The sequence below is a fragment of the Cibotium barometz genome, chromosome 57 (assembly GCF_041138505.1).
Source record: "Cibotium barometz isolate CiBa-2024 chromosome 57, ASM4113850v1, whole genome shotgun sequence".
Classification (NCBI taxonomy): Eukaryota; Viridiplantae; Streptophyta; class Polypodiopsida; order Cyatheales; family Cibotiaceae; genus Cibotium; species Cibotium barometz.
Genome location: NC_141102.1, coordinates 4,115,832 through 4,139,274, shown reverse-complemented (window position 1 = coordinate 4,139,274; position 23,443 = coordinate 4,115,832). Strand labels below are relative to the sequence as shown.

At 45.7% G+C, this 23,443-nt stretch overlaps 1 protein-coding gene across 4 annotated transcripts in view; it reads left to right on the top strand.

Moving 5' to 3' along the window:
• Positions 1-272: 272 nt before the first annotated feature.
• LOC147606333 (AT-hook motif nuclear-localized protein 10-like) overlaps positions 273-23,443 on the top strand; it is a 32,182-nt gene continuing 9,011 nt past the window's right edge. Inside the window, exons 1-4 of one of the 4 annotated variants that reach the window (XM_086792292.1) lie at positions 275-664; positions 779-1,417; positions 1,816-1,883; positions 2,150-2,281. In XM_086792292.1, coding sequence (XP_086648418.1) covers positions 934-1,417; positions 1,816-1,883; positions 2,150-2,281 — 684 coding nt within the window. In that variant the 5' untranslated portion in view covers positions 275-664; positions 779-933. Of the gene's footprint in view, positions 1,418-1,815; positions 1,884-2,149; positions 2,282-23,443 lie in introns of all 4 variants that reach the window. The other 3 variants (XM_086792293.1, XM_086792294.1, XM_086792291.1) reach the window with 3 other exon arrangements.

The window sequence follows — 23,443 nt, the reverse complement described above, 5'->3', positions numbered from 1 at the left end:
TGTGAGGTGGGTCCCTCTGACGTTGACGTGAAAAATGAATTCTTTTCGATGCTAGTTTGAATTTGGCACCCCATTTAAAAGAATTAAATAAAACAATAGTTGCTGCGAGCTGGCAGGTGGAAAATTTCGAGAAACTGGAAAAAATAATCAGAAAATAGGAGCTTCTCATTTTGGGGATTTTCTTATCCAGAATATGATAATGCCACGTAGGCCGTTTGTGAATTTAGCGGTGGCGAACTTGCGAAGCTTTCGAATTTGGCGTCAGCCGCCAAAATTTCTAGGGGTCGACAAGTTTGACCAGCCAACTCCGCCAATGAGAGCACTTGGAAAGCTGCTACATCCGCCAATTTAGAGCCATCGCTAAAGTCTGCCCTAGATCTACTTTCAAACATGCAGCCGCTACTCAAACGTGCAACAGTCGAGTAAAAAGAACAGTTTGCTTCCAAAATTGTCAGCGTTTCGGCTAACACCAAGCACCTTAGGGTTTCGCAGAGCTCAAGTGGGCGGTCGGTTCTCCAGCAGCAGTTTCAGAGAGAAGGCTTTTATTCATTCTTTGAAGAAGTCTCACAATTTGGGTTCTCCAGCAGCAGTCTGAGAGATTAGGGTGTCCACCACGGTTCTTCACAGCAGCAGTCTGAGAAATTAGTGTTTTCCTTCATTCTGGGTAGAAACCAACTTCGCCTGTTGCAGAAGTCAGGTTTTTGCTCAGGTATTTTGACAATTTTCTTCAGATCAACTCCTAATTTTTTTTGACAATGTCAAATATCTCATTCTTCAGGAGGTGGAGAGCTATGGGGAAAGTTCTGTGCCCTTGTAGCTTAAGAAGACAGTAGGGATGGAGACCTTAATTATGCTTTAAGACCCTTTGGCTTCCATTGCTCAAAACTCGGATTCAACACAGGGAAAGGGAAAACCTGCATATATAGCTTATGCATGGAAGGCAGAGACTCCATGTCCCTCTCACAGGCTAGCATTGTGTCCGGCCCGAGCTCTTTTAGCGCAATTCTGCAGAGGGGCATTGTTGTACAGCCCGGCGGGAGCTCCCCGGCCATGCCTGCTTCACCAATGCCCCCTCCAGGCCTCCACGCCCCAGCCCCCATGAGACCTACATCAGGCATGGCAGGTGTTTCAAACAATAGTCCCAACACAAGCCAGATTCTATACCCGTCTGACATGGGCGTTAGCGGAATCGGGCCACACCCTGTCCCTGCAGGAATGCACATGGGTGTGGCATCCAGCCGAGTGGAACCCGTGTTTAAGAGGAAAAGAGGACGGCCCCGGAAGTATGGGCCTGATGGAAGCATGGCTTTGGCTCTGGTTTCTCACTCTGCAGCAACTGGCTCGGCCTCTCCCTTGCAAAAGAGGGGCCGAGGGCGGCCTCCGGGCTCAGGAAGGAAGCAGCAACTAGCAGCTCTAGGTACAAAACTGCACATCTCTTGTCAACATTCTGAAAGGGTTAAAGATAAGGCTGTGATAATTATGAAAATTGAGTAAGTCAGGGCTTTCAGATGCCGAAAGTGTAAAGATCTTGATCACAGACGAAGTGTAAGTGAGAATTAGCAGTTCAAGGCCTAGATGATCTGTGTAATGAATTCATCTCAAGCTGGGAGAAGTTTCTGGGATATAGCCCTGGATTCTTTTTTCAGGGTTAGGAAACTGTGCTTTGAGATTGAGGTGGCATGTCTGCGAACAATGAAGAAGCTTGTGTTATTTCCCAATCTCTTTTTGTGTGCTTGCTTGATCTAGACATTTATTGCTCTTAAGAGAGTTTCTAGACAATACTTATTACCTTTATGTCAAATCCTTGCTTACCAGGGAGATGGCTGGCAGGCACAGCCGGGGTCGGTTTTACTCCACATGTGATTACAATTGCAGCTGGGGAGGTGAATATCTGTCTTTGTGCTTTCTTGTTTTGTGTGGCAGTTACTTGTTTTCAGTTAACCTTGGGCCATTTGGTATTTTCTAGGATTATCCTGGATCTCTATCAACTGTAAATAATTACGAATAGAAAAGTTGATAACATGGACTGCATCATCAGCTGTTTTGTACTGGCATTGTTAAGATGTGTTGTTTGCAGTGTAGACCTTGCAAGAAATAATTGCAGTTTGTACAACTTTGTATGCTGAACTAACCCCTTCTTGTAATGCAGGATGTTGCCATGAAGATAATGTCTTTTTCACAGCAAGGGCCACGGGCCATTTGCATCTTGTCCGCTAATGGTGCTGTTTCGAATGCCACACTTCGGCAACCTGCAACCTCAGGAGGGACTGTAACTTATGAGGTAGGTCCCCTGTGACCCCAATCCTCCCCTCAAAAAGAACAGGAGGCCCACAATTTAAGTGTGTTAAGGTGTGATGCTTGCAGAGTTTCTTGTTTTTGTTTTGTTTTGTGAATCATCATTGGCATGCACACAGAAGCTCCTCTTTGTGTAAGTTCAAAGACATGTGAAAACTCTACCTACACCCATGTCTTTAATACACCGTTCTTGGGCTAGTTGTTTGAAGGGCCTTTTCTACAAGGAAGTTGGCACATCAGGAGTAGTGCATTCTTTATGATGCTATCATGTGAATCCCTCTCATAGTTTGAGAATGAATGACTAGGAAACTCATCACATGAGTACCTCATCGAGAGCTTTGATGCGCACTTGGGAACCATACGTTAGACATCCCATCCTTTCCAGGTCATTGGTGATTTATGCCTTGGCTGTTTGGCAGGATATAACACATGTTTTTGTGATGAAAGGAACTCTACAGGGTTATAGACCAAGCCAACTAAGAAGAGGAGGGGGTACGCCCAAAACAAAGCAGGACCTGACTTAAATTTCCAACCGCACGTGAGTACTTCATTGAGAGGTTTGATGCATGCTTGGGAACCATAGGTTAAGACATTTTCCGTCCTTTCCAGGTCACTAGTGATTTATTGAAAGCAGTACCTGCCTTGGCTGTTTGGCAGGCTGCAGGATATATTACAGATGTTTTTGTGATGAAAGGAACATCTGGGGGTTACAAGCCAAGCCAACAAAGAAGAGGAGGGGGTAAGTTCAAAAGTCAGTGGGCTTTGACTTGAATTTCCAACCGTGCTAGCTTACAGCTAGCAAGGTACATTTATGGGGGATTAACCACTCACCAATCCTCCCACCAAGCACAGATTTGCTAGAGGTCCTTGAGCCTGAAGCAGCTGAGGGACCTCCAACCAGTCCTCTGTAACTGAGGCCTGGTGCCTCATACTGTTGTATGGATAGGGCGTAAGTTGCCTGTGAAAAACCCAGTACCTGAGGCCTGGTGCCTCGTACCGTTGTATGGATAGGGCTAAAGTTGCCTGTGAAAAACCCAGTAAACTACACAAGTGCACTTAACTATATAGATTTTAAGATGTGGCATATTCTCAAGGAGACTTCACACTACAATGAACTGGTCCACATGAAGGTTCTTTGCCCAACCTGTAATAGATTTCAGCTGCTCTGATATAGCACCGTTGTAAGGGCAAGCAGATCATCATTGTCATCTTGTTGCAATATGCTTGCCCTGTGGAAAAAAATAAACTTTGTTGCTAGCCAACTTTATGTTGGAGTGAATATGAAGTTTGCTGAAGGTTGTACAACTGAAATGTGGGGGTCGAGCAAAAGCTCCGATGAGAGAAAGACTAACAAGAATTGTTCTATAGATTGGAAGACTTTACAATTGTTGCTTGCATCAGGATACTAAAGGCAAGAGAAAAGAGCCATGTGCTGTGAGCTGTACCTGCTAGTAGACTGTTGAGTTAAAAAAATTTGACAAAAGAGACCAACACTTGACAATGTTGGAGTTACGGAGAATCTTTAATGCAACCAGAATAGCACAAAGCAATGTGCTTTCTTTTCGCAAGAAAGAGATCCTTCTGTCAGTCATAAAAGAAGTGTACATCCACATAAAAATAGATATCGCCTTCTATAGAGGAGTGGTAATGCATGAAAAAGAGGCTGGCTGCTTTCTGATGGAGACTATATCAGAGGTTGAGGGGGGAAGAGCCACACCGAGCTAGATAATGCCTCTGAAAAAAGGAGGCTTCAGATGGGGAGAAAGGCTGTGGACCGCTTATGAGTGACCCAAAAATCGTTCTGCAGCCAGAAATGCTAGATAATGCCTCTGAAAAAAAGAAGGCTTTGGATGGGGAGAAAGGCTGTGCACCGCTTCTGAATGACCGTGCTGCGGCGTGCTCCCAATGGTCAGAGGGCTAGGAAACTGTTACTATGCCGTGCTCCCAACGGTCACAAAGGGCATGGATGAGGTCTGCGTAGATGAATCTGATGGTCTCTGCCAGGGGTTGGTCGTCCCCTCTATGGCCTTGCTACTTGCAAGTTGCCATGCATCGATGTTAATGGGGCATGAAGGTCGCCCACGGGTGGCACATGACCTGGGCTGTTGCGATGGTCAGAATCTGGTGGTGTCAGCTACGGGGCAAGTTCCATGCCATCGTCTGTGTAAAGTTTCACCAATAAAAGCAATTTGCTTTTCCATAGGCTCTATACTTGAAATATGTGCAAGAGTTCTTTAGAGAGAAAAGAGCAGTGCAGCGGAGCTAAAACCCAAGCACACAACAAGTAGGCTTAAATCTACTGTATGTTTATGTTTCCAAGTACAATATAATATTCAAACAGGTCTCCCTGATCTCAGCAAGTGGGCTTAAACCTACTGTATGTTTATGTTTCCAAGTACAATATAATATTCAAACAGGTCTCCCTGATCTCAGCCCCAAACGCTGCTGTGTTGACACAATTACTCAGCCCAAAGTTGCTGCAGATCACTTCCAGCTAGGAGGGGCAGGTCGGCCAGCTCCATGACCTGAATATTTCCTTTTTTCCCCTATCCGGCTTCATACATGTTCCCAAAAAGCCGGTGGCTGGCCCACTCTTGGGTGTCGTTGTCCTGGCCTGTCATGTGCAAAGGTTTTGCCCATGGACATGTCCTGAAGCTAGTCTTGAAGGGGCAGCCAGAAAAAGAGATTAGAACCAGGGATTTTGGAGCATGAAGTGCAGATTTGGCAAGTGTTGGACTAGAAGAAGGACAAGGAAGACCTGTTGGCTGCAAGGTGTCCTGTCGGCTGCAAGAAGCTGCTGTCAGTTGCATGGAGAGCAGGTCGGATCTGCATTTATGATGAATATGTCCAGTCGGGTCGGCCAGCACTTCAGTTGTTCAAGGGGCCTATATAAAGGCACTAAGGCTATAGTTAGATTCATTGACTCCCTTATGGAGTGGGTCTAGGATTTGGAACCGTTTTGGGTGTTTCCATGTCACTAGCCTGGACATTTTCAGTATGAAAGGGGTGTGGTGGACTCCAAGATGTCTAAATATTTGGAAAGTACAAGCTTTGGTATGGGGGATTATCCTAGAATACAAAGGACCACACTCCTAAAATTTAGGAGAGTTGCTATTTTTGGCCCGACTCCGATGGAAATTCTGTTCGCGTCATTACATCTGGAATTGAGCAGATACCAAGAGTTGGCAAAGTGCCTATGACAGAATGTCTACCAGTTGGGATATTTTTAGAGATAAAGTTTATGGAAGGACCCATCTCTTAGATTGGGACATGTGGCAAGAAAGTGGACCAAAGTGAGACAAGTGGCATGACACTTGTTAGAAAGTGGATCAAAGTGAGACAAGTGGCCTCACACTTGTCACTTCAACTATTGTGTGGCTCTCCACTTGTCATTGTATACAGCCTTCTCTTTCCATTTTAGCTCATTGGAGGCCCAAATCTATAAATTGGAGCCCTCTCTCTTCATTAATGGAGGCTCTCTTGCTGCACACTAGCCTCTACCATCGTTGAAGGCTGCCCTAATGATGGCTACTCTCTTTCTCTCTCTCTTGAAGGTTGCCCATGAAGAATACCGGCTGTTGGGGACTGTTTTGGAGGCTTCCATTGCGAAGAAATACTGAAGGCAAGGGTATTTAATCATTTATTATGATTTCTAGCCATTGTACTTGTTGTACCAGCCTTTGTACTTGCTGTACCAGCCATTGTATTGGTTGTACCAGTCCTTGTACTTGTACTTATTGTACCACCCATTGTACCAATTGTACTAGCTTCTATACTTGCTGTACCAGCCACTGTACCTCTTGTACTAGTCACTGTACATGCTGTACCAGCATTTGTACTTGTTGTATCTATTGTACCAGCCACCGTACTGGCTATACCAGCCATTGTATCGGCTGTACCAGCCATTGTATCTATTGTACCGACTGAATGGAGAGTTGTACTTGCTATACCAGCTCTATTGCATGAAGACCCGTGGTTTTTGGGGAAGAATCAGTACCCACACGCAAGTATATGGATTATATTGTTGGCTCGACATTTCTACAGCCTACGTTCCGGCTTGGTAGCCTCGTGTTGGGCTGTGTTATGGCATTTGTATATGGATAATCCGGCATCTCCCGTGGGGAGAGTAAGGCCCTCAAAGCTTGTACATGATATTATTCTCCTTGGGTAACAAAATACTTCAAGGGGGGGGGGGGGGGGGGGGGGAGGGGGGTCGGCCCATTCCGGCCTCTATGCGGTGTCACACGTGCAAGCTCCACTTTCAGCATTTGTGGATGTTTTGTCTAGCTTTTATGTTTCATGCAAAGTGATGATGATGGATGTAATATGCGGAAGCTTGGGAGAAGGATCGGTACTTCAAAACTCAGAAAACAGCACTCTTTTCGCGACGGAATTAACGCACAAAACTGAAAGACGATGTGCAGAAAATAGAGAGAGAAGGGGGAGATGGAGAAGGACACAGTATTGGGTCCCAATTACCCTCTGTAGGGCCCCCACCACGGATGGTGTATTTGCTTTATTAGAATGATGTAAATCTGAAAACAAATACAAAGTACTTGACTTTTTCTTGGTTGGAAAACCTGCCCTTGACCTTCAGTCCTTCACCCCTTTGCTTTAGCAATGTTCTTGGCTGTCCTGGTCCTTGGTTGCTTGGAGCTCTTGGTGAATCATGAGATGAGATGAATGAGATCTTGGCTGGGCTTTTATACCCCTCCCTTCATGCAGTCGGCTGGCTTCAGGACAGCCCACGACTGAGTATTTTAATAAAATACTCACACACTTTAAATAATGCTGTTTTCACACTATATTAGACCCTGTCCAGCCTGCGCATGATTCTGGGCAGCACCCTGGCTGCTGGACATGCTGCGCAGAGGTGTGGGACACTCCCTACACCTGGCCGACTAGGAGTGTAGGGTACTAGACCTGGTCGGCTGCCTGTCCAGCAGTAGTACTGCTGGCCGACAGCCCCTCCCAGCCCTTGCCTTGGCTGGTGGGCAAGGCTTGGGCCCTCCTGGCCCCTTGGGGGTGGTTCTACACCTCCCCCATGCCCAGACTAAGTATGCAAGCTGCAAATCCTTGCACTGGGGTAGCCCCATGGGCTGGCCCCATCTCTACATGCAAACCTACATGCCTACAGATGTCTGGCATCCAGTTGCAAACCAGATACACAGCACATCTGACATCATTCCAGAGGGAGACTCACAGCGCGGACTGGCATTGCTTCATGTGCAGGACAGTGCACACCTGACCTTGGACTCATGTGCAGGACAATGCACACCTGACCTCGGACGACTGAGATGGATCCCTGGCTGACTCGTCCCGGACTGGGCTCACATGGGACCAGTTCACCATCCCAGGTCCTGCACCTTCTGTACAGAAATGTCTACGTGGCATCCAAGTGCGGGATGCACGTGACATCCCCTTCTGCTTAACTTGACGGAAGCTGCATAGCCTCCAAATAATCCGTCAATAATGCCGGATAGTCTTCGAAAAATTCTTTGTCGAGCCATACCGCTTCATGAGTTCCTCGGTCTTGAAACTTCGTGAGAAACTGTCGTAGTCTTCGGCCTGAGCCATGCTTGAAACGGTGCAGAAGGATCTGTTTTGGAACCATTACTTCTGCTTCATCAATGATGTCTGGTTCCGCTTCGTCTTTGACCTCTGAAGGGGGTGGACCTGCATATGGCTTTAACCAACTGACATGAAATACATTGTGCATAGTCCAACTCGGAGGTAGCTTTAACTGCATAGACACCTCATTAATCTTTTTCCGGATGGGAAATGGTCCGAAGCTCCTGAAAGACAACTTTGGGCATCGCTTGCCCACCTGCTTTAATCTTTGCTTCATAATCCGAAGATATACCCAATCTCCTTCCGAAAACTTCATGTCCCTTCGGTCTTTATTGGCCTGTCGAGTGTAGGCCTCTTGCGCTTTAGCCAATCTGTCTTTGACGGACTCTAGTATCTCCTGGTAAGACTCCGTCACTCTGTTCGCCTCCGGTATTGAAGACGAAGTCCTGGTTAACAACGACTGGAAAGGCCTTCCAAACGCTGCCTCATATGAAGTCCTGCCAATAGCTGAAGAAAAAGAGTCATTCAAAACAGCTTGAACTGAAGGCAAAAACGATTCCCACTTACCTTGTTGATCGTGGACATAACACTTCAGCACATCAAAGGCCAACTGGTTGTATATCTCTGTCTGGCCATCTGTCTGTGGGTGGAATGCACTGGAAAAATTCAACTTAGTACCAAAATTATCAAACAATGCCCTCCAAAAATGACTGGTAAACTTGGCATCTCGGTCTGACACTATGGTCCTAGGAATCCCACCAATCGGGTACCAATGCCGAATGAATAGCTGGGCAACATCCTCGGCGGTCACATTGGCCCTGCAAGGAATAAGCATAACAAATTTGCTGAACCTGTCAACAATAGTCAAACACTGTGTATTACGCTTACTCGGACTGGGAGGCAGATTTGTGACAAAGTCCATCGAAATGTCTTGGAAAGGACCCTTAGGAATTGGCAAAGGCTGTAACAACCCTATCTTCTTTCCACGAGGAGCTTTCACCTTTTGACAAATGTCACAGCGTTGTACATATGTAAACACATCACGCCTCATCTTTGGCCAATAGTATTGCCGTTCTAATTTCTCCAGAGTCGAATTCATGTCCCTATGACCACCTGTAATGGCGTCATGGGCATCATGGAGAAGAGCTGCCCGGAATGATTTCATGACACACAGTCGGCCTTTGTAGTAAAGCCAACCATCGCGTATCAGAAAATGGCATGGTCCTGTGGCATCCAATGCCTGTTCCCACTGTGTACCGAATTCCTCGGAATCCGCGTACGTGTGCTTCATGTCTTCTAGTCCTGTACCAACAAGGTCAAGTCTAGTGGTCTGAATCGCAGATACTTGTCCCTTCCTGCTCAAAGCATCGGCCACTGGATTGGCCTTTCCTGGAAGGTACTCAATCATGCCACCAAACTGCTGGAATATCTGACTCCAGCGGTGCTGTCGATCACTCCACTGTGCACTTGGCATCGTCTGAATCCAGCGCAATGCCTGATGGTCAGTGCGGACCTCGAAGTCACGGCCATACAGGAAATGTTTCCAATGTTTCAAGGCCTGTATAACTGCTAGGAGTTCACGATCATAGACTGAGTAGTTCTTTTCGGCGAGCAGTAACTTACGAGACATGTAAGCTACTGGATGACCATTCTGTTGCAATACACCTCCAATTGCGATGTTACTCGCATCGGTGATCACCTGAAATGGTTCGTCCCACGAGGCAAGGGCTAAACAAGGCGCTTCTGATAAAGCCACCTTGAGGTTCTGGAATGCCTCCAACGCTCGTGGAGTCATTCGAATCTTTTGCCTCCTTGTTTTCACTCCCTTTAGTAGATCGGTGAGGTCTGCCGAGAGATCAAAAAACTTGTCAATGTGGGTGGAATATGCCTGGCATATACCCACAAATGATCTAATGTCATAAGCAGTCTGAGGTACTTCCCAGTTAACAATCTCGGCTACTTTAGCCGGATCCAGTCGAATGCCTTCGGCACTGATTATATATCCCAAGTAATGTACCTGGAACAGATAAAATTCCGACTTCTTTTCATTGACATAGAGCTCGTTGCTTTCCAGCAACTTAAGGACTTTCTCCACATCAATGTCATGCTGCTCAACTGTAGCTGAAAATATGAGTATGTCGTCCAGAAATATGAACACACACACTCCAATCAACTCCCGGAAAATACGCATCATCATGCGGTTAAATGTAGCTGGGGCGTTCGTCAAACCAAATGGCATGACCACAAATTCATAGTGGGTCCGTTCTGTACGGAAAGCTGTCTTGGGGATGTCTCCCTCAACAATCCGAACCTGGTGGTACCCACTCTTTAAATCCAATTTAGAGAACACCTTAGCTCCATTCAGCCTCTCGAGAATATAGTCAATTCGAGGCATCGGGAATCTGCTCTTGATAGTCAGCTTGTTGAGTGCACGATAATCGACACACAACCGAGAAGACCCATCTTTCTTCTTGACAAATAAGATCGGTGCTGCAAATGGCGACACACTGGGGCGGATGAAGCCAGCTTGCAACAATTCTTGGAGTTGGCGGTCCAACTCTGATTCCATTGCCTTAGAAAGGCGATACGGGAACTTGCTCGGGGGTTCCGAGCCTGGGAGGAGGTCAATCTTGTGATCCTCCGGTCTGGACGGGGGAAGCTGGGGAGGGAGATTGTCCCGAAGAAAAATCTTCTGGAACTTTTCATGGAGAACCGAGTACTTCTCGGAAGCACTGGCCACCGTCTGGGCTGTCTGGACGTAAATCATCGCACACTGTGCGCCTTTCCTGACTGCTCGCTTAGCCTGCAAGTGGCTTATGAGCGGAAAGTTTGGAATACCTGGCTCACACTTAATGGTCACAGGGGTGTTTGACACATTCCGATCGATCTGGAACGTGTGCTTGTCCCACTTGACATCAGGAAGAAACTTGTGAAACCACTGGATACCCAAAATTATGTCTGCTCCTACAAGAGGGGCAACCATAAAGTCACGCACAAACTCTATGCCCTGAATTACTAACTTAGCACCTAGAGCTTCATACTTGACGCTCGTTGTCATACCTGTGCTAAATCCCTCAACTTGTTTGTCCACCGGAGTGAGCTCGAAGCGGGCACGCCTAGCGGCCTCTTCCGTGATCACATCCTCCGTGCTGCCGCTGTCAAACAAGACAACGACTCTCTGGCCACCTATGTAGCCAAAGGACTTGAGCAATTCGTTGCGCTCATACTCCTGGTCATGGGCGCCCTTCTGCTTATCTTCGAGCTCCCGGCTAATAATTGCTCCAACTGAAGCACCGGGGGTGGAAGAACTAGGGGTAGCCACTGGGGTCTGTGTGGGAGCTGTGCTCACCACGGAAGCTGTGGAGGCGGCGGCGGCCTTTGGAGGCTTCTTCGGACAATCCCGAGAAGTATGTCCTTTTGTGTGACAAAAGTAACATCTACCCTCCTTCCTGTACTGAGCAAGCTCCTCAGCACTCAACTTGCCACCTGTCTTGCCTGCCTCCGCTTTCTGGTCTGGAGTAAGCGTAGACGCATTGTTCGAGTTCTTGGAGCCAGAGGCTCCCGGGCTCTGTCCTGGGGAAGACCCCGTCTGGTTCTGGCTTTTGCCCCCCGAGGCGTTAGCCTTGGGAGAAGCCGGCTGGGAAGTCTTGGGCTTGCCACCATTGTGTTTCATTTCTGCACTCTGCGCAAGCGAGAGTGCGTCCTCAAAGGTGGCTGATCTAAACATACGCACCTCCCATTGGATGTGCGTGTCCAGGCCATACAAAAACTGCCCCTTCTTGTCCGCATCAGATAAGCCTAATTGTAGACACAAGGTCGAAATTCTATTGGCAAACTGAAGGACTGGTTGCGCATTCTGACGCGCACCCCTGAACTCGTCTTCGAGTCGCTCAAGGTAGTGGGGCGGTAAAAACCGTTGCTTAAGGTCACGGATGAACTCGTCCCACCCATAAGCTGCCATACCTGATCTGGTGTGGGCATGAGCCCACTGAGTCCACCAAGGAATGGCCTCACCTTCCAAATACCAACTGGCTAAGATCACTTTGTCAATATCTGATTTCCTAACTGCGGCAAAGTAAGCTTCAAATTGATGTAACCATGAATACAGAGTAGTGGGATCGAGTTTACCATTATACTTACTGAAATTCATTTTCTCGGGAAAATGATTCGAGGGCGCCGCCGGTGTCAATCTAGCGTCCAGAGCTCGGAGGTAACGCTCGTGTTCCACTCGTCGCATGGCTTCGTCTTCTCATTGTCGAATCTCCAATGCACGCATCTGCATCTCAAGCAAGGAGCTTGGCTGCGGCTGTGACCCCTCGAGAGGGTCCCTGTGACGAGGATCTGGTATCTGGGGTACGGAAGGAGAGGGAGGAGGAGATGGAAAACGCGACGCTGGAGAGCGAGAACGCTCCTCCAGAGCCAAAATCCGCGCCTTCTGCTCATCCAACTTGGTTGTCTGGTCTGCGATTGCTCGCATCATCTGCTGGAACATGTCTTGTACACTCAAGCCGGGTGCCCTCGCTAGGCTGCCTGGTGCACTCTGGTCCCATGGTTCTGGTTCTCTCTCGTCGCCGAAGTTCGCCATAGCGGGAAAATGCAGTTCCTTTCCGGAACGCAATCTGACCATCCACTATCTGTGTGGGAGACTTCCGGAGGCTTCTGGAGGCTAAAAACCAACCGTCCTTCGAGGGACAGGAGTCACTCCGAAAGGGGTAGTCCACCGGCGTCTAAAAACCAACCACACGAGCGAAAAAATTTTCTGGTTTTCTTTGCTGAATCTTTGTCCTTGAAGTGAGCTCTGATACCACTGTAATATGCGGAAGCTTCGGAGAAGGATCGGTACTTCAAAACTCAGAAAACAGCACTCTTTTCGCGATGGAATTAACGCACAAAACTGAAAGACGATGTGCAGAAAATAGAGAGAGAAGGGGGAGATGGAGAAGGACACAGTATTGGGTCCCAATTACCCTCTGTAGGGCCCCCACCACGGATGGTGTATTTGCTTTATTAGAATGATGTAAATCTGAAAACAAATACAAAGTACTTGACTTTTTCTTGGCTGGAAAACCTGCCCTTGACCTTCAGTCCTTCACCCCTTTGCTTTAGCAATGTTCTTGGCTGTCCTGGCCCTTGGTTGCTTGGAGCTCTTGGTGAATCATGAGATGAGATGAATGAGATCTTGGCTGGGCTTTTATACCCCTCCCTTCATGCAGTCGGCTGGCTTCAGGACAGCCCACGACTGAGTATTTTAATAAAATACTCACACACTTTAAATAATGCTGTTTTCACACTATATTAGACCCTGTCCAGCCTGCGCATGATTCTGGGCAGCACCCTGGCTGCTGGACATGCTGCGCAGAGGTGTGGGACACTCCCTACACCTGGCCGACTAGGAGTGTAGGGTACTAGACCTGGTCGGCTGCCTGTCCAGCAGTAGTACTGCTGGCCGACAGCCCCTCCCAGCCCTTGCCTTGGCTGGTGGGCAAGGCTTGGGCCCTCCTGGCCCCTTGGGGGTGGTTCTACACCTCCCCCATGCCCAGACTAAGTATGCAAGCTGCAAATCCTTGCACTGGGGTAGCCCCATGGGCTGGCCCCATCTCTACATGCAAACCTACATGCCTACAGATGTCTGGCATCCAGTTGCAAACCAGATACACAGCACATCTGACATCATTCCAGAGGGAGACTCATAGCGCGGACTGGCACTGCTTCATGTGCAGGACAGTGCACACCTGACCTTGGACTCATGTGCAGGACAATGCACACCTGACCTCGGACGACTGAGATGGATCCCTGGCTGACTCGTCCCGGACTGGGCTCACATGGGACCAGTTCACCATCCCAGGTCCTGCACCTTCTGTACAGAAATGTCTACGTGGCATCCAAGTGCGGGATGCACGTGACAATGGATATATGTTAAGGTTGTGGCCATATTTAAATGTTTTAATATGCATTGAAGTGTGTCAAAGGCCCTAGTCCCCCGGGCACCCGCCGCGAGTTACATTCCACCTTTTCATGGAAGGCAGCCCATGGCTGCGAGAATGTATGTACCTTTTTGTACCATATGAAGATACTGAATTTCCAGCCATCTCTCTCTCTCTCTCTTCTCTCTCTTCTGTCTGTGTTTTCTGCATCAGCATGTTCTAAGAGGTGTTTAGGGCTGAAAGAAGATTCTCAGAACTTCCACATGTAACATGGCCGCCCAAAATGCAGCCCAACTGTTGTTAAGCAAGTTGGCCATGCCAGTAGGGGAAGGTGCATCACTTCGTTTACAAGCCATTTCCTCAAAGTTTGTTTGTTTGCGAAAGACAAGTTTGGAACTAGAGTGTATTCAATGCTAGAATTGCACAAAGCATTGTAGGGGGTGGCCCATCTTTGGTTTTGCCAATTTTGGAAGGGATTACACTCAACTGTTGACCATTTGAGCATAAGATCTCTTCTTGGTCAGATCATGCAACAGACAGGCTATGTGTCCAAAGTGGGATGCATCTTTTATCCTATGAGGATCAGCCTAAACAATTGGAATTTGCATGCACATTTTTTAGCTCTGGCCATTCTTTGATTGCCTTTATCTTCTCGAGATCCATATGCACACCATCCTTGGGAATTATGTTCAAGGTAGTCTATATTCGAGAGGAAAAATCACTCTTCTTGCCATTGAGGTATAGAGCCTATGTTTTCTAAGCTCTTCGAATAGTGTGCATGGTGCTCCTCCATCTTGGAGAACACCAATATATTGTTGAAGAAAGATCAAGAAAACTTCCTAAGATGCAATCCATCGTGGGGTTAAATGCAGTTGGCGCATTTGTGAGACGGAAAGGCATAACGTGAGACTCATACAATTCAAGTGAAAGTGAAATCCCATAGCACTTAAAATCTTGTCACACTTAAACTATTATTACTCTTCAACAAGAAAACAAGAATGATAATGACACAACACAAACAAAGTAGCAACGATGAAAACATAATGTATGTATTAACAACGGCTGAAAAGGGCTGACCCTCCTTGTAATGTATGTATCAACAAGGATTTTCCAAGAAACAAGCTTCATGTGCATGGAATCCCTGATTTCCAATGACACTTTATGCAATGAAAACATAATTTTGTTGTTGTAGAATGTCAAAATCCAAAGTTTTAGGTGCACAATTTCTCACTCCCCAATTCCAGTAACTTGTCATATTGCAGCTATGTTCCTTGGCATTCGTACGCAAGCTTACATGTGCCAAGCAAGCCAAGACACAGAAGACCAAAATGACCAAGCATGCGCTTAACCACAAACATGAACATAATTTGCAGGTTGAATCATAAAAAATTCAAGATGTTGGTGTCAGAATGCATAGAAGCATTCCCAGCAGGTACAACAAGCACAACAAGTCAATTCTGACGTGCAGGCTGTACAGGCAAGAGGTGCAGATTGTACGGCATCGTCATCAAATTGTACAAGTGTACGGAATAGAAGCGCAGCAATACGCTTGAGAGGCACAGCAATTTAGGTCATTTTCGAAGATATACGTGCTGGCAAGCAAATGCCTTATATTTCTTATTTTGCTTCTTTCAAATGATAGCGTATATCTTGTGGAGATAAATAGTTGTGTATGCCCATTTTGTAAGGTCTTAGCAATTGGGCCTGCTCACATGTGGCCAGTCCCCTTCTGTGTAAGTGGGGAGGGTGCCAACAAGGGTGTCCACACCCATTATATTTCCATGCATCTTGCACTTGGATGATGCCATAGGATAAGTGCAAGTCTTGCGGCGGTTGGTCACCCAGCCCCTTGTGAGCGCTTGTTCAAGACATGTCAGCCAGTGTACAACCACAGGAATGTCAAGGTCTTGTGTGCATGTCTCACACTTGTGTGTCGTGCTTGTCTTGCACACCAATGCAACCCTCTTGAATGATGTATTGATATTTTTGGGCACTTACTAGGCTTGTAGTTAGGTGTAAGGGCATTTGTAAGTGTCATAGGTCTAGGTAGAGGAGTCTGTATGTGTGTAAACCATAGTCACAACGCAAGGAGAACGAGAACAGCCCTCACAACGCAACGGGAGCAGGAACGACCCATGCCGTTTGGAACGGGAATGGCATATAGGGATCAGGGAATGAGAACAAGAACGCCACGTCAACACACACACACACACACACACACACATTAAAAGCTATTGATTTTTCATTTAAAACATGACAAACACGATACATTATACATAGCCATTGATCATGAGACTCGAGTACTCAAGAAAAATAGAAATATCCAGATTCCACAATCAACTTATGAAACTTCAAACAATACAAAGAGAGGCGCAATGCCTAGGAGCTACAAAGATAGATGCAATGCGCATGAGGAAATCCCAAATGTCAAATGAGAGAAAACTAAAAGATGGAGTACAACATATCAAATGTCAAGATCAACAACTAAATCATTATCAATTGCTTTGGAAGAGCTCCCAATCTCATCATTGCGGTCCATGTCCATTTGCCTTGCATCATCATCTGAATCTGAAGAAGGGTGGGCATCAACGAAATATAGAGCTGACTAAGTAGTCGCAGATTTGCTGAGACATAAACCAAATCATTGGTTCTTTGTGTAGCAAGTCTGTTGAGCTTCTTTGAGGCAATGTGGCTAAATACACGCCACAATTGCTCAATAGGAGAGGAACTAGCTTCTTGGCTCAAAACACGAATGGCAAGACGTTGAAGCTCAAGAGTCCCTCCTCCATAATCCTTCCACCATAAGGCAACACCCACACTGCATCTGTCTCTTTGTGCATCTAGTGAACCAAATCTTCCTTGCCTATTTGTGTAAATTGATAATTGATCTTTGATAGACCACCTTTGGGAAGGATATGGCTCCAATTTTCCCAATACAACTATCTACAGTGAACGATAGTTATCCCATCGAGTTTGGGAAAGTGTTCTCAACTCTTCTTGCCTTCCCTCATTAGGCTCCACCTCTCTAATGTGCTCTATCATCTTGTCCATGCTCTCATAAACCTTGCCAATGCAAGGCTGCTTGCTGTCCACAATCCTTACCATGTGAATGATGGGCTTCACAACAACAGTAAGATGGACCACATCAGCCCAAAATGCATCATGAATCACATTATTGTAGCATGCTTTATCTATAATTGAATGAGAGGTATGCTAATTAATCCATTGATCACTCACCACAAGCTATTTCAAAACATTTTCCACCTTTTGAAGCCTCTCCAACATAATAAAATTGTAGACAAATCGGGTTTCAGAGTATTTTAAGATATCCTTTTGGGGAGAACTCTTTCTGAACTCTGAGAGAATATAGTGGTGACGAGTGATAAAACTGACAATCTCTCTCCCTTTTCACCCCAACTCCAACTTTGCCCTTGCCGCTCTATTTGATGCTTCTCTATCTCCTAGGACTTGAATCACATCTTCTAGACCAATGGTGTCAACATGATTTGCCCACTCCTCCACAAGCACATCGGAACTCTTCCCTCTTTCAGATGCATCATGTGAGGATAAGAAATGCACATTAGCTCGTGAATAAGCCACAATACCATGGATGGTGCAAGAGCGAGAGTCACTCCAGCCATCAGTGATAAGAGACACCCCATTCCTCTTCCACCCAACACAAATATTCTTTGATGCTGCATCAATGGACTCTTTTTCCTTTTTTAGCAAAGTGGTCCTCAAAGTCTTTGATGATGGAGGAGTATATGTGGGTCCAAATCTAGTAATTGCATGGACCATCTCTTGGAAATATGGTGATCTTGCCACATTAAATGCAATGTGATCATGTCACGTGCACACCTTAATCCGGTGCCATGTAGACATGATTATTCCTTACAGCCGCCTTAAGGGCAAAGTTAGAGGTCGTATATGGGCAGTTTGGAGCCAATTTGGTGGCCCTATAGGTGCCCGGAGGTACCCAGGACATGCACCAATGGTTGGGACATATTATGGGCACAATATGAACACATTTTATGACATTTTTGATGACTTTTTATGGCTTGAAAAGTGAAAACCGACCTGATTATGGCTTGCTATCACTTTATAAAGGTAGGTCATGGGTCATTCATAATCATTCAAAGACAGAGATTGTAGAGCCAAGACCAAAGGACATGCAATCTAATAGTTTGGATCAGCCAAGTACATCTCCAAAGCAGTGTTTTTCCATTAATGCACATTAGAGGACAATAAACATAAGTTCATTCATAGCATTCATAGTCTAGATCTACATTGGATCTATGACAATCATTGTAATTACTTATTCATTCAGTAATATATAGTAGGAGTAGGTTAGGTAAAGAGTCTCTTCTCCTTCTCTGTAATCCTAGCGGGGTGTGCAGTGGCAGACTCAACCACGTGTCCAAGAGATAAAAATATAAAGAGAGAGAGGGGAGAGAGAAAAGGGAATGGGGATCTTGCACAGTACACCACATTGAGCGGGGAACTGGCCCCGCCTCCTTTCAGGAATTTATTCAGGAACAATCTACAGGCACGTTGGCCAGGATCAATACAAAACAAACAAATATGCCGATGTAGGATATCCAAGTCGATGTCGATGTCGACGTACAAGATCTCTGATGTCGAGCACACCACGGGGATGACCCACAAGTATCTCTCACCGGGCTAGTACCAAATCCAAATATCCAAATCTAAATCCAATGAAATCCAAGTCCAATGAATCCAAGTCCAAGTCCAAGTCCAAATCTAAGTCCAAGTTCCATAACCAAGTTCCATGTTCATGTACAAGCTTCATGCCCAACCTATATGTCCAAGTTCCATGTTTATGTCCAAGCTTCATGTTCCATGTCCAAGCTCTATGTCCAAGTTCTCCATGTCCAAGCTATATGTCTAGTCCAAGAAACACTCGCTCATCCCATGAGTAATCTCCACAACTCCTATAGCCTTGTCCATGAAGAAAACCATGGAAAAGCTCTTTCTTGCAAGAAAACTGATATAAAACCTATTTTAATGGTTTTTGGGCGATAAAAATATCCAAAAAATGGTTTTAAGGGTTTTTGGAGTAGTTTTAGGGTTTTTGAAATTTCTGGCCGTACGTGCCCTTACAGTTCCGTACGTGTCCGTATAGCTCCGTACATGTTTGTACATGCGTTCGTATTGCCCATGCATATGTCCATACAAGTCTAGGGCTGACTGCACATCTGAAAAGCATGTTGGAGAAGGTGTTGATGGCGAAGAAGAAGCTCTTCATGATCATAATGATGTCCACACATACTCCTGGATCTCCTTCAATCTTCAATGATCTTGTTCATGGTACTACGAGAGAAGTCCAATCCTTTTTATACTTGTAAGAGACTCTGCTTTTTGCCAAAAAGCCTTCATGTTTTTGCTTTGCCTTTTTAAGCTTTGCTTTTCTCTTTTTACTTTTATTAATAAAATATTACTCAACTTTTGGTGCTTTGCTTTTCTGGCTTTAAGGCCTTGCTTTTTGGCCTAAGAGCTGCTTTTTGAGAAAGCGCCTTTTAGCTTTTTGGTCCGGCTCAGTCTGCTCTTTCCAATGTGAAGACAGGACAGGGTTAGGGTTAGGGTTTACAGAAAGCAAATAGGCGTGGAAAACCAAGCAGAGAGAGTGAACACGATTGCTGTAGATATCTCAATGAATGAAAAAGTGAAGTACAAGCCACATGATAGTGACCCCTAAAGGATAAGTGTTCACATGACCGGCCATAAATGTGCCGGGTGGACCAAAACACTTATAAACTGCATATAAGTGAAAATGAACTAAACTGGGGGAAAAAACCTCCACTAACTGAAGTAAAAAGTGCCCCAGTAATCTACTGATGATCACTAGCACTCCTCTGGGTGCATACACAGCATAAGACCCAACAAACCCCCCTGGAGTGATATGTGATCACTGTACATCATCCACCAAAAGGAAACAAATTCAAAGCATTGCGGAATGCTTCAAATTTCGGACGTGATAATGCCTTGGTGAAGATGTCTGCCACATTCTGATCTGTAGGACAGTAGATCAGACTGATATCTCCTGCCTGGAGTCTCTCCCGAACAAAATGATAGTGAATCTCAATGTGTTTCGTGCGAGCATGAAACACAGGATTCCTGGCCACAGCAATGGCACTCTGACTATCAGTATAGATAGGTGTAGGCTCCTCCACTGAAATATCCATATCAGTCATAAGACGACGCAGCCAAACACACTCAACAGTAGTAGTGTAGGCTGCTCTGTACTCTGCCTCACAAGATGAAGTGGCCACTGTGGTCTGTTTCTTGCTTAGCCAAGAAATGCATGAAGCGCCAAGGAAGAAACAATTCCCACTAGTGGAATGTCTGGTATCAAAATCACCAGCCCAATCTGAATCACTGTAAGCATGTAACTGCATGTCACCCCCCTCAGGATAAAGCAACCCAAGAGACAAGGTACCCTGCAAATAACGGAATACACGCTTCACAGCTTGCCAATGTGACAACCGTGGGCTGTGCATAAATCTGCTCAACTGAGAGACTGCATACTGAATATCTGGCCTTGTATTACACAAGTAAATGAGGCACCCAACAGCCTGAGCATATGTAGTGGCATCAAAGGAAACACTGTCATCTTGTAGTGACAGTTTCATCCCAGGCTCCATAGGAGTACTAATAGGTTTGCAATCCTGAAATTTAAACTTCTCCAGAAGTTTAGCAACATAACGTGATTGCAACAACCCAATGCCTCTGTTATCCTGCACAAACTGTATGCCCAAATAGTAATGTACAAGGCCCAAGTCAGACATGTCAAATGTCTGTTGCAGTATCTCTTTAAATGCTGCAATTTTGTCATCATTTGATCCCATGAGCAAGAGATCATCCACATAAAGACTGATGACCAGCAGATCTGTCTCTTCTTTCTTCACATACAAAGTGGTCTCTGATGGACTGTTCACAAATCCCTGAGTGAGTAGAAAAGCATCTATTTTTGCATACCAAGCTCGTGGAGCTTGTTTCAAACCATACAAGGCCTTTTTCAGCCTGCATACTTTCCCCTCATGACCATGTTCTGCAAATCCCATGGGCTGAAATACATAAACTTCCTCCTCGAGGTCCCCATGTAGGAATGCAGTCTTTATGTCCAACTGGTGAACAACCCAACCACGATGTGCAGCCAATGCAATGACACACCTAAGTGTCGACATACGGGATGTAGGAGCAAATGTCTCATCATAATCAATGCCCTTCTTCTGTGCATAGCCCTTTGCAACTAGACGGGCTTTGTACCTGTCAATGGATCCATCTGCATGTCTTTTCAACTTGTAGACCCATTTAGTACCAATGGCTTTCTTGCCTTTGGGCAGATCAACTAAATCCCATGTTTGATTCTTTTTAATAGAATCAATCTCATCCTGCATGGCTTTGTTCCAATGCACATTATCTCGTGCATCCACGAATGAATCAGGCTCATCATCATCCTGTAAACTGGCTGCCATAACCAGATTCAAATCCATGATGTGTGCATGCTCATTGGTCCTTGTCTCCCTACGAGTACGACCAGCAAGAGGACCTTCTAAATGGCTGTCCTGTAATGTCCTCAAATACCATCTAGGTATATGTCTGACCTGTGGTGCCTGCTGTCCCATATTTGGTTCAGCTTCTGGCTCATTTGGCTGCTGAATTTCTGCACCACCTACATCATTTGCTGGCTGTCCAGTACCCTCATGAGTTGGATCACCAACTGTGGAATGAAACTCCATGGGTAGTAGACCTTCAAACACATCATTTTCAGCCTGATTTGCCTCATAACCAGCCATGGATAATTCTGATTTTTCATCAAAAATCACATCCCGACTGATGAATATCTTCCTGGATAGTGGGTCATATAACCTGTAGCCCTTGCTCTCACGGCTATACCCAACAAAAATGCATTTTGTGGCTTTATCATCAAGCTTCCTCCTCAACTCTTTGGGTATGTGTGCATATGCGAGACACCCAAAGATACGAAAATGTGATACAGAAGGCTTGCGGCCATGCCAAGCCTCAAAAGGAGTAATAGAAACCAATGCCTTTGTGGGACATCGATTCAAAATATGACAAGCACACATTACTGCTTCCACCCAAAAGATATGTGGTAGTCTTTTTGCCTTTAGCATACATCTGGCCATCTCCATGAGTGACCGATTTTTCCTTTCTGCAACCCCATTCTGCTGTGGAGTGTAAGGAGTAGTATACTGATGTTTTATACCTCTACTCCCAAGAAAGGAATTCAGCACATGTGACATATATTCCCCCCCTCGGTCAGAACGGAGAGTCTTCACCTTGCATTCTGACTCTGTCTCAGCAAGTGCTACAAAGGCCAAAAATGCATCATATACCTGTGATTTCTGTGTCAAAGGATAGACCCAGCATATACGAGAGAAGTCATCAATAAATGTTGCAAAATAAAAGCAACCACCTAATGACTTCGTCTGCATGGGACCACAAAGATCACTGTGTATAAGTTGCAACTTTGCAGTTGCTCTTAGAGCCTGATCACGTGGGAAGGAAAACCTATGCATTTTTCCCAAAATACATCCTTCACAAATGTGATCCGGAGGCTTCTCCATGAGAGGTAGATCTGTAAACATATTATGTCGCTGCATAAGCATAAGACTACCAAAATTTACATGCCCCATGCGAGCATGCCACAACTCCGCATCAACCATAGCTGGAGTAAGAGTGAATGCATGATAAGCAGACTGATCCACTGGCTGAAATGCATCCAACTCATAAAGTCCATGACATAATGTACCAGTAAGCATCAAGGTCAAGGCATTTGCTTTGTCTCTGACCATGCATTTATCATCATCAAAGTGGACTTGCATTCCACAATGTGCTAAAGAAGAAATGGACAACAAATTCTTCTTTATCCCTGGTACATATAAGGCATCTGTAAGGCGGAGAATGGAGCCATCAATGGCTGTAAGCTGAATCTCCCCAATGCCACACACTGGATATGAAGCATTGTTGGCACACTGAACAGTTTTGCCAACAGGGGCAGGGCCAACATGACTAAACAAATCCCTGCGAGATGTGATATGCTTTGAGGCACCACTATCAAAATACCAAGTACATGCATGCTCTGTCAAACTGAGTGCCTGTGAAGACCAAGAGGCATCATAGCTGCATGTAAAAAAATAGTAATCCCTGTCTTCAACAAAAGAAGCAGTCTCTGGAGGAGCTTTAGGAGCATCATTAACAGACATCCCAGCTTCCTTTGCCTTCTCTTTGGCAATCCTCTTCCTACATTCCGTGATGTAGTGACCTGGCTTCTTACAGTAATGACATTTGCCTTTCTTCTTGGGCTGTCCATCACCTTTCTTGGTATCCTGTGAAGAACCACCATCACCTGAATTTTGATTTGCACTCTTTGGCTGAGATTTCCCTTTCCCCTTTTGACCTGTAGTAAATGCTTGTTCAGCATTTGTGTTCATATTCATATTCTTCCTCATTTGCTCCTCTTGTAGTAAGAGAGCAACAAGTTCCTGATACTTGAGGGGTTCAACAGCATTCCTCATGCTGAGGTTCAAAGAGGTATGGAAAGCCAAGTAAGATCTTGGCAAAGAGTGCAAGATGGTGGACACAAGCTGTGTCTCAGGAATAATCTCATC